A 12,857-nucleotide genomic window follows, 5' to 3' on the forward strand; every position below is an offset into this window, starting at 1 on the left:
TGACAGGTTATATTAGCAAATTAGGCCACTATAATAAAGAACATAGAATTTGCGAAATGTTGACTTAAAACGAAACTGTTCAAACCCCTGTAACATTAACTTATTTTTCCAGTAGCCTGTCTCGATTTAAAAATTGATACTACGCAGAACATGCTCTCGTGTATTGAACAGTTGACCAATAGAAACACCATATACAGGTGATAATGGAATATTGCTACACAAATATGGGAAGTTGATGACGGAGAAGCTGAAATCATTTCGTTCGTCATAAAGTTGAGTTGTTAGTTTGCTGTTAACATCTATAGTTGTGTATGTTCCATAAAATATCTAAATATGAAGCAGATGTGGAAGAATTCGTTGTTTGTTTTTTTTATTTCGAGTTCGGATTTATGAAATCGACATATGAATAAAAATAAGTATTTTTACTACATAAAAAGTCGATATATCTAACATGTCGAGATGAAGGCCACAGCAATTTGTTTCTTATGTAGAAGCTATTCAATAAATTCTACTTCATAAGAATACACCTTCCAAAAATAGGTTAGCTAATAATGCACAATTTGTGCCCATGGAAATTACAACATACTGTTGGAAGTCCTGATAACCAAATACGGCATATATTGTCAATGAGGAACTCCAGCATCTATTTGATATCAACTTCACTGTACTTGTGCGAAGAATCAGAGTAGAGTATAACAAACTAATTTTGGGGGACTGATTTGCCTGGCTGCACTCGCCCTAACGGTAACGGATTCGATACGCAAGAGCTTGATCTGCAGATCGCGGGTTCGAGTCCAGCAGAGGTTTGAGTTTTTGACGATTACTTTCTACTAAAACTGCATTTTTGACTAGATAGAGTAAATCTGAAAGTTTTCAATTTCAAAATATTATTATAAATATCATCCACATCAAATTTCTTTGGTGTGTTCCTCCTCAAAGAACTACAGTATACGAATCTGCATGTCCTGGACCTGTTCTTCCATGAATGAACTCTGCTGAAGAAATGTTTAGTGGGTAAGGTATATCCCCACTTTATATTTATATGTATACTTTACATTAGTCACAAGCAGAGATATGCTTGAAGTGGAAGTCCATTTTATGCATACAATGTACTCAATCCTTTATCGCGCTCCTAGTTCATAATGCAACCAAATAGTTGCATATCTCATGTTAATAACCAATGTATTTAAACAGTTTATGTGTTGGTTTGTCTCTCTCGACACAGGTAGTTTTATTTCATTGTATGGTCTTTTTTAATTTGATAGTTCTAGGAAAACTTTCAGCATACATCATTCATAAAACAGTTTAGTTACAATCATTTTCTCCCTAGGAAAGGAGGTAGGTATTCCAGGACTTTCATTCTTTCTCACTTGGTTCATCTACAAAATACAAACTATATTTTAGATGTGGTTACTGTAAATATGGTTACTGTAAATATGGTTACTGTAAATCTGACTTCTGCATCACCTTCAATACTACTTGGTTGTCATAGTCATTTTAGGAATTCGGTGGTGTAAAAATTTCCAATATAAAAGCTTTACATTGTGACAATATCTTTCACAAGGCAGACATTGTTGTGTAGATATCATATAGATGTATACATCTGCATTGTCGGGTTTGGTGAAGAATAACCCCTCGTTCCTGTTGAGCATTCTGACTTGTTTATTTTTTCAATGCGTGCATTATATTCCCTTCAATAACCAATGTAACATTTATTCCATTTCGTACCTTGAACTCGAAGTACTTTTTCCAGTGGTTCAATCAAGGCCAATTCACCAGAAGATTCTTTTCTCTTCCTTCCTTCTTGCGCTGTGATATTCATGGTCATCAGAAAAGGAAACATTCACATTTTAATAGATATGTAAAATATATCGTTCATACTTCCGTCAACCAAATGCACATAATGAATATGTCTGTCTATTCTAATTAGTTAAATTATCGTCTTAGTTCAATCAACAAATGGAATAAGCTGCGTTTTTTAAATAGTGAACTCGTTTGAATGCGTTTGGGTGTTGATTTTATGTCCCATTCATGCATTCGTCACTCACAAGTGCCACAAATGTGCATTCATACACAGCGCTAAAGCATGTAGCAGTGAGAATTCATAATATGGCCAATGATTGCCATGAGACAAGACCCCCGTTTTAAATATCATAGCCGAAATAATCGTGACTGTCGCTTTGGCGAAGAAACAGTCACTACCTATGTTAAACGCAACACCGGGAACCAGAATCAAACCAGAACCTCCCGGTGGCGAAGGAAACGCCATAACCACTAGGCTACCTAGACTGTACAGTCATGGGACAGATGGAAACATGAATAATAGTTGTTCGTTTATATCTGATCACTATCCATTAATTTCATGAAACATTTTATTTACTATAAACGACTGTTTGCTAAAGCAAAAATTATAGATAAAGTAGAATACTTACATCTTTGTAAAGACAGGGCGCGTCGGATAATGTTGGCTCTTCTGAAACACTCTGAAAAAAGAATAAACACCTATTTATCGAAAAAATATTGTACTAGTAATGTATCTACATCGTATTTAAAACTGAATAATAAATACTACTAGTTGTATGTCTTACTATGTGCTTTCAACCATTCCTCATGTTGCTGATATAGATATGCTGGACAAGTTTCTGTCTCGTCAACAGAATCTGCATCGTCAGATTCCTCGCTCAATTGTTGAATACCCATCCAATGTTCCATTATGTTCCTGATATCTCCAGAATGTGTGTGGTTTGAAATATCTTTCACTATTTGTAATAAATTATTTCTTAGATCGGGTTTAGTATCGTAGCTTAGAAGTTCAATTAGTACATGATAGTTAGTAGAGCCTACTGCTTTGTGAATAACTGTATTCATATCATTGTCACGTAAGCAAATATTTGCCTCATTTGAAAAGAGTTCACTAATGATAGATATGTATTCATTGGATGTAGTGACATTTGATTCTTCCTCGCAGAGATGTTCAACTCCATAGTGAAGTGGACTTTTTCCATATTTGTCTTTGGTGTTGACATGCGCACCACATTGTAACAAACGTTTGGTTATGACACTTGAAGTTGAAAGATGAAGAGGAGAACGACCGTGACCATCCACAGCGTTAACTGTGGCCCGCGTTGTCAGTAGAAGTTCTACCCCTTCTGCACTGCCTATTGTTGAACTTAAATGTAAAGGAGCAAGTCCTTCTTCATCCGCAATATTTACACTTGCATTTTGATGAAGTAGTGTTCTCATTGCAAATAAATGTCCGTTTTCTAATGCTGTATGTAAAGGAGACCGGCCCCTACTGTCACACAAGTTTACATCTGCCCCGTGATTGATCAGAGTCAAGACAACATTTTTACCCTTTTCGACAGCTTTAAAAAGTGGCGTCTTCTTCAATTTGTCTGTTTGATTGACATTTGCATCGTTATTTAATAAAATTTCTAATGACCGTATACTTCCGATTTCTGCTGCTATGTGCAACGGTGATCTTCCGAATTCATCAGAAAGGTTTACATCGGCCCCATGTCTTATTAAAAAGTCGGCAATTTCAGACTGAGCTTTGGCAATAGCTACAAATAGCGGAGATGTGTTTTGAAGGTCACATTCATTCACATCAATTCCATATACGAGGAAACATTGCGCTATTTTAATACTGCCGTGCTTTACACCTAAATGAAGTGGTGTAACTCCTTCTATATCTGGTTTATAAACGGTGTCTCTGTGTTTTAATAAGAGATCTACAGTTTCAAAACTGCCCGATTTGGCTGCGTAGTGAAGACATGTTCTTCCTGAATAATCACTGGTGTTTGTATCAGCCCCGGCACTAATCAAAGCTTCAACAATAGAATGGAATCTGTTTTCAGCTGCAACACTAAGTGGAGATTTACCTGAAGAATCGCACGCATTTATATTTGCTCCAAAACTTATTAGCAATCGCACAACATCTATATGTCCATTTTCACATGCAAAATACAAAAGAGATCTCTTTGTTGAATCTACAGTATCAACAAGTTCATTTTTCTGTACAAATGGATCAATACTGGTTAGCATGCCTCTCTTTGCCAATGAAATTAGAGTAGCAATATTCTCTTTTAATCCTGAAATATAAAATGAAGGAAATGCGATTTGTTAGTAGTACAATGATCTATTTGTAATATTGAATCAAAATTTGAATAAGATAATGAAATGATCAAACGAATTTCTTGTCATTTAGAGTATCCAACAAAGTTATCATATTGGATTAATGAATTAGGATATCAGAATACTACATGTTTTTGCAATATAATCAAGTGAAAAGAATTACTATGAACAACATGTAACCTTACCTTCCGTTGTTGTAACGGCTTGTGCATCAAATAGATTTAAGAGATCTTCTTGTTCTGCCGCTAACATTCTTGGTGTTAACCCTTTTACATTGCACCTATCGATATCCACACAGTATTGGAGCAACTCTTTCACTACTTCTATGTGACCGTTTTTTGAAGCCAAGTGAAGAGGCAGGTTGTTTTCATCATCAGTCAGATGAACGTCTGCCCCTGCTTCCAGTAAGTTTCCAGTAGCTTCCAACAAACCTCTTTCGGACGCAATGCACAATGGTGTTTTCAGTCTGTCGTTGACTTTATTGACGAAAGCTCCATTTGTAACTAGATCTTCTATTATGGATTTACGATTTAATTCGTCTTGATCACACAATAACACAGAATGCAAAGGCGTGTTCTGATTTCTGTTTGTACAATGTACATCAGATCCATATGAAAGCAAGTCCTTTACAATTAGCAGATATCCTTTACTGCAGGCGATGTGGAGAGGGGTACATGAATTATGTCCATTAGAATTTACATTAGCACCAGCTTTCAACAAAATGGATGAAGCACGTCGATGCCCTCTTTCCACAGCCATATAAAGAGGTGTATGATTTTCCGTATCACACAGTTCAACATCGGCGCCATACTTTAGAATCGCTGATACAATTTTCCAGTTTCCTCTGCGAGAAGCTGTAATCAATGGTGTTTCCCTGTTTTTATCAATTGCATTTACCTCGGCACCATGGAGTAGAAGTTGTTCAACAACACGCAAATGATTTCTTTCCGAAGCTAAATGAAGAGGAGTTTGGAGCATGTCATTTCGAAAGTTTGGATTTTCCCCTCGTTCAAGAAGTTGACGGGCTAGATTTGGATTTCCCATTTCACAAACCGTTAGTAGAGTATTTTCCAAATTAGTTTCCATTGAACTATTTTCATTTTGTTCTGATTTGACCCTTGCTGTGTTCGTCAGAAATCGTTCTGAAAATTCGGAAGATGGTGATCCTTTATCTAAGTCAATACAAATGTAGAAAAACAATTCAATTCTATAATACGACTTAAGTTTTAAAATCAATACAAAATTTTTGCAAAATTATCTATCTGAATGATTTTTCGTTCATTGTACCTTCTTGATACTCGAGAACGGCTTTCATCTTCAATTCCTCAACATTTCTCAACACTGAAGAACTTTTTCCTTCGAGCATGGCAGTGATGATTCGGGAAATTTTTCCTGTCTTTATTGCATCTGACACTTTAGACAATGGACTCAAGTAGAAAATTAGTCCTTCAAAGATATTGATGTTGAGTTAAGCTTCGTTCAAACTATTACTGTTGAAAATGATAATTCTGTATAATACCTGTTACATGTTTTGGAGAACTTTGATAAAGAAAACAACAAACAAATTGTTCAGACAGTTTAAGATATAAATGATACGGTGCAAAATCATACCTTGACCAGTAATTGAGTCGTTCACAAGATTTGTATCGATACAAACAGACACTCGTAACATTGACATCGGTATATCGAAGAGAAGCGTCTTTGATATGTCGATAATTGAGCCATCCGTGTCGACAAAGCTTGCATACTTCATTTTACCCCTACATTTTAAAAGTAGATGTAATGTCGTTCTCGTCATATTCAAGCTTTCTAATTGCAGGGGCATTGTTTTCATTGCCTCTTCCAGAAGATTCCTTAGTTTTTCTTTGTCTTCTGGTAGAGATGATTGAAAAGGAAGCACTATTGGTGAATCCGATCGGACAATATCACATTTGATTTGCACGTCAATGAGCTCGTCAACTGCAAAACAAAAATGCGGGAAAATTGTGCCTGAAATATATCTGCTAATAAAACTCATATACATTGTACAATGTTTGATCTCAATTACATGCATATTATTTCACATCAATGTTTACTTTTTGTGTATTCGTTGTAATTTGATTGTCCGCCAAATCAATACATCCTTTTTTAAATTTTAAACACTCGCTTGTTTGACTAATGAAATATATTCTTAACAATAAAAATGTATTACTATTAGTCAAAAGTGATTGCAGTGAACAGATAGAGAAACCAACCATCTGTAGAAAATCCACTTAAGATCAAATGTTTCATCAAATCAGACATATAGATATCGATGTCACAAATTGTAGAGGCATTTTCCCAAGACTGGTGGGAATAGAGTGATGCATCTTGTTCAGGACTTTCCAGTGTACCTGTGAATGTAGATATAATCATATTGAACTTTGATGTGATACAGTAATTTTTGTTTACATGTTAGACGACTGAATATGAAAAAGTAAAGATACAATGTAACAAAATCTTATAAAAATAAACATTTAAGAGTAGGGCAAACACGTACTCTTGGAAACACCCGGATGTGGGATCAGGTGCGTAGTAGGAGTAAGCATTTACTGTTGATAGGTCACACTCGCCGTGAACCCTATATCTTGATTAAGTTTACGGAGAAATACATGTATGTAGTCAAAATCAGCACGTACAGAACGGCCTAACAATTGGTATGAAACACATCAAACAGAATTCGACCTTATGACAGAACGTTTTTGCTTTAAAAAATCATGAAAACGACCTCAGAATTTACGAAATGCTGACTTTAAACGAGACTTTTGAAACATCAACTTATTTGTCAGTAGCCTGTCTAGGTTTAGATATTAATCATTTGCAGAACAAGCTCTTGTATATCGAATCAGTTGAGATACATAAATACCATATGCAGGGGTGATAATGGAATATTACTACTAATATATGAGAAGTTGACGCTGGAGAAGTGTGAAATATACATGCATTTCTTTAGGAAAAATATGCTTTTGATAAAAAAGAATGACAAACATCTACCTTTCTTCTTGAATTCCTCTGGACAATAGAAATATCCAAAAATTTGTACTTCTGATGTCTCGTATTTCTGAAGTATGACAGTTGCTTTTAACTCTTCAAATAATATTTCAAACACTATATGTAATAAAGTTTTGATTGGAAATTCGTCAGAAATGTTAAGATTGATCACAAGGCATCCTTTCTCAAAACTTTCAAAGACAATATCATTTTCTCTGATAAGTGGATTGGAATTCAGATCTTGAAGATCAATATTCATCACATTCTCTGTTATTTCATTCCATTCTCGTGTTTCATTGGCTCTCAAAACCATCCTTAGTTTGACTAAAAATAGAAATCCCAAAAATTAATTGTCAGTTGTAAAATCACGGGTATACATAAATATATATCCTCTTCTAAGAAGGACGTTTTACACCTACCTCTCCCACTTGATTTGATCTGTAGCTGTTCCGGCTGTCGGCGATCATAAAGCTGGACAATCATCTTATTGTTGTTCCCAAACTGCTCGACAAAGAATGGATCTCTTTCACCTTCCTCGAAGTTCACTTCCATTTTGTTTTTATCACCGTATTGTCCAGCATATACATTTCGTTTTATCTCTGTGAGAGCAAAAATATCAATGATTGTTTTGGGGTGTAACAATATCTTTGATTAGTATAAACATTCTCAAAATTGAATAAAAGGAATGAAAGATGACATTGATGGTATCCTGAGCGAGACATCGAATCCATTTAAGAATGTTTAGTCTGATTGACTGTCAATGCTCTTCAGTTTAAAAACCCTTCCGGTCAACCAGTAAAGTTAGCTGCTAGTAACTGGCTACTTAAAAGAGAAAGCCAGCTACTTCAACACCGGGAAAGTTAGCTATTAGTAACCGGCTGCTAGTAGCCCGCAACATAAAACTGGAAAAAGTAGGTACTATTTGTAACCAACTACTCAAAGTGAGAAATGCTAGCTACCTCTAGCCAGCTACTACAAGGAATAAAGGCTACAATAACTTATAACCAGCTTTGAAAAGCAGGTTACCGGGGATAGATCTAGTTATCTATCAGGCTTATTTCGATGGCATTTTCTATTAGAATATGCAAAGCATATGCTTTTTCATATGCGAAATGCTTTGAAATTCCAAACAGCATGCTTGATTTGTCCAGCTACTCAACCGTTGCCGTGCAAAATACAAATAACATTCAACGTTCAAGTACAGTAGCTGGGTATTTACTATACAAAACTATTCAATTAAGGGTAAAATATATAAGAGGATTGGATTTTAAATCCAATAATTTGGGCAATCAAGTTCTTTTATGTTTTGTTACGGAGATAACCTTTAACTTATAATTTTCTTTCTAGAAATGGAATTTTCGAGAATAATTCGACAGAGCTATATACAGGATTATTCTTTTGTGTGAATTCAACTCATTGATGTACATGTACAAACAACGACACTGCTTTATATTTACATTTCCAAAGTTCTTGTCTATGATCTCATTACAAATTGTAATGCATCCATTTCTTTCATGGACGTGCTGCGATGGTATGAATCTTGATTAATTTGGTACGTCTAAAGAGACATAAATTCCAATTTTGAAAATACAACGGGGTGAAGCGTCGCAGTGCATACCCTCGTGTATTTTCAAAAATGAAATGTATATCTTAAATGAACTTTTGATTACTCTGAGTTAGTATGCTTTTATTATATATTTTGTTGTGAATGAATTGTTAAATCTTTAAATTGATTGTTATTACACTTTGCTGACCCTCGGGTTATTCTGACCAACACTTAGCCTATCTGTTATAAGAAGGGGCTGATAAAACAAATCGAATTTCCTTGGTATCATAAACTATTTCTTTACTGAATTATTTCCTAGTAAGTTTACCTTCTGGTTTAAGTCTTCTAATGCTTTCAAGGTATGTTTTTCCGGCTTCTCTAAATCTGCTGCCCATTCTTTCTCCCACAGCATTGATCTCACTCCATATGTGTTCTTTATCCTCTTCAGATATCCGTTCATCATCATTATCAACAATGTGTAATTTCCAAATGTCCCGAAGTCGGGCGACATCGTCAGAGAAAGTAAATCCTTCTTCCCTCAAATACCAATTGAAATTCCCCATGTGTTCTTCGCACATTCCTTTCAGAATAATATCACATAACACTGGAACACTCAAAATAAAACTATTCCTTTTACATATTTCATTTTGACTTCCCATATCCAGTAATGCAAATTTGTCACTCTTCGTCAAATTTTCGATGTTTTTTAAGCATAAAAGTAAAATATTTCCAAGGAATTTGGCGCAATCAATTTTAAAATGTGTCTTTAAGTTTTCAAAGTTTTCCATCAGTAAAAATTCTTTATCAGGTTCACCCATTTCTAATGGCAATTTTGTTGTTCACAACTGAAAGAGAAACAAAAACCTTACACTATACTACTTTGCTATGGACCTAAATACTAGTATCACTTTGAATTGAAATCCTATTCACTTGGACAACTGTATAGTCCCTTGAGATGGTTTACTGAAAGATTCTTTTTCAAATAAGTGCATCTACCAGAATATCCGTGCACTAGTTTAAAATAGGTCAAAATGTAAACCAATACGCTGTCATTTAAATCTTGTTTTGTACAGTGTATTCAAGCAGTCAAACAACAATGGCTGTCTCAAATCTAGGTTACTAACTTAAGCTTTCAACATTGTCAAGCATTTCAGAGATTGAATTTTTTCTCATTTAGGTTTTCAACATTGTCTTACATTTCATAGAGATTAATTTTTTTTCTTTTACAGTTAATCAAATGAATGTTCGTAATAAAAAAAAATACTTAGTACGTTGACTTATGTTGTAAACATACTATTGTCTCTATTCCTTACATAATTTACTATTTTAAAAAAACTACAAATTTGTTAATGGCTTACGCATGATTTCTGAACCTGTGTTCTAATTCCAATATCGATTCTGTTGCAACCTGAACATAGCAATTGTGTATTGAATAATTCATTCGTTATGAAATATGAGTGCGCACAATGAAGTTTTGCAATCGATCAATTGATTAGTTTGAATAAAGCGCAGACAGGTAAAACATTCTCCATAGCAGCAACGGTACCGGATTCATGCAACAAACAGTCATTTGTGATAGTTCTACGTCTGCACTTTGTGTGCACACATTTATTGCATATCTCAGTATACGTATTTAAACATCAGTTTATGCATGGGAACCTTGACAAATAATCAGCATTGTCAAAGGAAATGTCACCTATCTGCAAAGGCAGTCAAAGAATAGACAAGTTTCGTTGAAATATATTTTTAGGAGGACATTTATTAACGAAATTAAACAACGATTTCATTAACTACACGAAGACAACTTTAACTACATTGATTTTGTGCAATATTTTAAGATCTGACTATATATTTTTTGGCTTTTAGATTGGACTACACGGACGAGATGCATTTTGTACACCCCTTCAGGACGAAGAGTTAATTTTGAAGTCATATTTAACATATCTTAATTGCTATAGTAAGCAGAACTAGTTAGTAGAAACAATATTGATATGAAAATATCCTCATATACAACATTACTTCCACAAGTACGGCTTACCAGTCTCTGTATACAACATTAATTTTACAGGAAAAGTAAAGATAACGAACAATGATCTATTTCATGAATCCCACAAAGAATACAAAATTAAGAGGGCAAACACGGATTCCTGGAATCAGGAGCCTAGGATGAGTAAAAATCCCCTGTTGACCGGTCACACCCGCCGTAAGCCCTTTATCTTCATCAAATAAACGGAGTAATTCGTAATCAAAATCATTATGTAAAGAACGGTATAACAATATAGGGTATGAAACACGTCAGACGGAATTCGACCTAACGATGGCTTGTATTTGGATACTGTAAAAGTGGTTATATACGCGAGGGGGAAATTTACACTAATTACGCGGTCACGTGTTCAGCGCGGAAATTTCCTCCACGCGTATAGCTATAAATATTTGTTATAATATACGAGATCAGTTACCGCGTAATTTTCCCCACGCGTAATGTTGGACGTGAAAAAACGCGTACTTAGCCACTTTTACAGTATAAAGTCCTTATAACGACTTACCTTTCTACAACCTTACTTCTACATGTACCGCTTACCAGTCCCTGTAAATAAGATGACTTTTACATGCACTACGCACAAGCTTCATTCACCCAGAAGACAGGTACACATTGATCATAATACATGTAAGACGAAACAAGCGGTAATCTTATCCTTGGCTGCATACACATCAGAATAAATAAGACGAATTGCGTTTCAATCTACTGCAAACATTTAAAGGTTTGGAAACCAATCAATAATTCACTACTATGGGGAAAACATTAATTTTCTATGATTAAAAGTGTAGACCAATCTATTGTGTAAAAGCATCTCAAAGAAACCTAAAGAAATTCTATCAAATATAGCATAAAAGAAAGGTGCATATAACGACCAGTGATAAATTTAAAAAGATATTCCGGACGGAACATATATCGAGTGATAAATATCCTCGGGGACAGAGTATCCACCAGCAGAGATACATGCTCGATGGTTTAATGAAAAAGGCAAATTTAACAAACAGTGAGAAATAGCATGATATTCATCAACCATTTATTACAATTGTATAAATGCATAAAATATATTTGATATGTATGTACTTACATTCTCGACATGCAGGCATTTCTGCATTTGCTTCCCGATTTCCTTGACCCCATTCATGAACTGACTGCATTCAAATCACAAACATGCACTTGTTACGTTAGGGAAGGACACACGTGGAAGTAAATAAATTCTGACACTTCCTCGTGAGAATGTTACACAACGTTTCTCAAACGATATCATGTGTTTTATAAATGTATGTACAATATGTCATTTAGAATACAAAACACCCGCACAAAAAATCATGAGTACAATGAATAGAAAATGTGTTTATTGCGCAAGTAATGGGATTTTTTTAAATAGAAAAAATGGATATAGATTATATACATGTGTTTAAATAATTTGTTGTCCTTGTCGGTGAAATTCTCGCCACATTATTACATGCTACAATGTCGTTAAGGAAGAAAAGGAGATACAGTTGTATTTGATATATAAAAGGACCATACAAGATTACATACTGTATTTCAAATAATTTATAAATCACAACTATAGCAATTAACTCTTAACTATACTTCAATTCATCCAAAACAAAGGTAGTATTTTCCCTGAAAACAAATCCTCGTGGCATGCGCCTCTAACAAGCAAGTACAGCTACTAGTGTGGTCGTGTGGCTTGCACTAAACACGACGGAAGTACTACTACTGATAGGAGAAGGGATGAAGGCGGGTTACCTGGCTCCTGAAAACCCAATATAGGAAGAGGACAGTTCATCTGATAGAAAAAAAAACTCTGATTGTAAACTTCCACTGCCTTGCGGCCATACCCACTTATGGGAAAAAGCACTGACATAAAAGAATGTGCTCACTATCCATGGATGGCGAGCAATCTAGGAAGGAAACATACCATCTCTCCTTGGTGTTATTGGAGGTTCCCGTAGAGCCAACACCTGGACTTACAAAAAAATTAAGTTTCAGAAGCATTAAAGACAAGTCAAAACCTACATAAGGGATAACTATGGCATCATGCAGTGAAAGCCGAAAGGAAGCTGTAAACCCGCCACTTGCTACTTGGAACATCAAAACGATGCATGAAGCATGAAAACCAGCACA

At 35.1% G+C, this 12,857-nt stretch overlaps 1 protein-coding gene across 4 annotated transcripts; it reads right to left on the reverse strand.

Annotated features, from left to right (window-relative positions):
• Nucleotides 1-870: 870 nt before the first annotated feature.
• Nucleotides 871-11,905, reverse strand: LOC130048353 (serine/threonine-protein phosphatase 6 regulatory ankyrin repeat subunit A-like). 4 transcript variants are annotated; one of them, XM_056144969.1, is made up of 13 exons: nt 11,812-11,883; nt 11,236-11,276; nt 9,018-9,534; nt 7,563-7,742; nt 7,147-7,467; nt 6,369-6,506; nt 5,746-6,093; nt 5,422-5,580; nt 4,320-5,306; nt 2,589-4,091; nt 2,433-2,483; nt 1,729-1,809; nt 871-1,379 (listed from the first exon to the last, which is right to left on the reverse strand). In XM_056144969.1, the coding sequence occupies exons 3-13, from the start codon at nt 9,505-9,507 to the stop codon at nt 1,357-1,359; spliced, it is 4,281 nt and encodes a 1,426-aa protein (XP_056000944.1). In that variant the 5' UTR covers nt 9,508-9,534; nt 11,236-11,276; nt 11,812-11,883; the 3' UTR covers nt 871-1,356. The 4 variants fall into 4 exon arrangements, with proteins under 4 accessions (XP_056000944.1, XP_056000947.1, XP_056000946.1 ...); XM_056144972.1 differs by having other exon boundaries at nt 2,433-2,502; XM_056144971.1 differs by lacking the exon at nt 11,236-11,276 and having other exon boundaries at nt 11,812-11,905.
• Between the last annotated feature and the right edge of the window lie 952 nt (nt 11,906-12,857).

Source organism: Ostrea edulis, chromosome 7, assembly GCF_947568905.1.
Source record: "Ostrea edulis chromosome 7, xbOstEdul1.1, whole genome shotgun sequence".
In the NCBI taxonomy this organism is placed as follows: domain Eukaryota; kingdom Metazoa; phylum Mollusca; class Bivalvia; order Ostreida; family Ostreidae; genus Ostrea; species Ostrea edulis.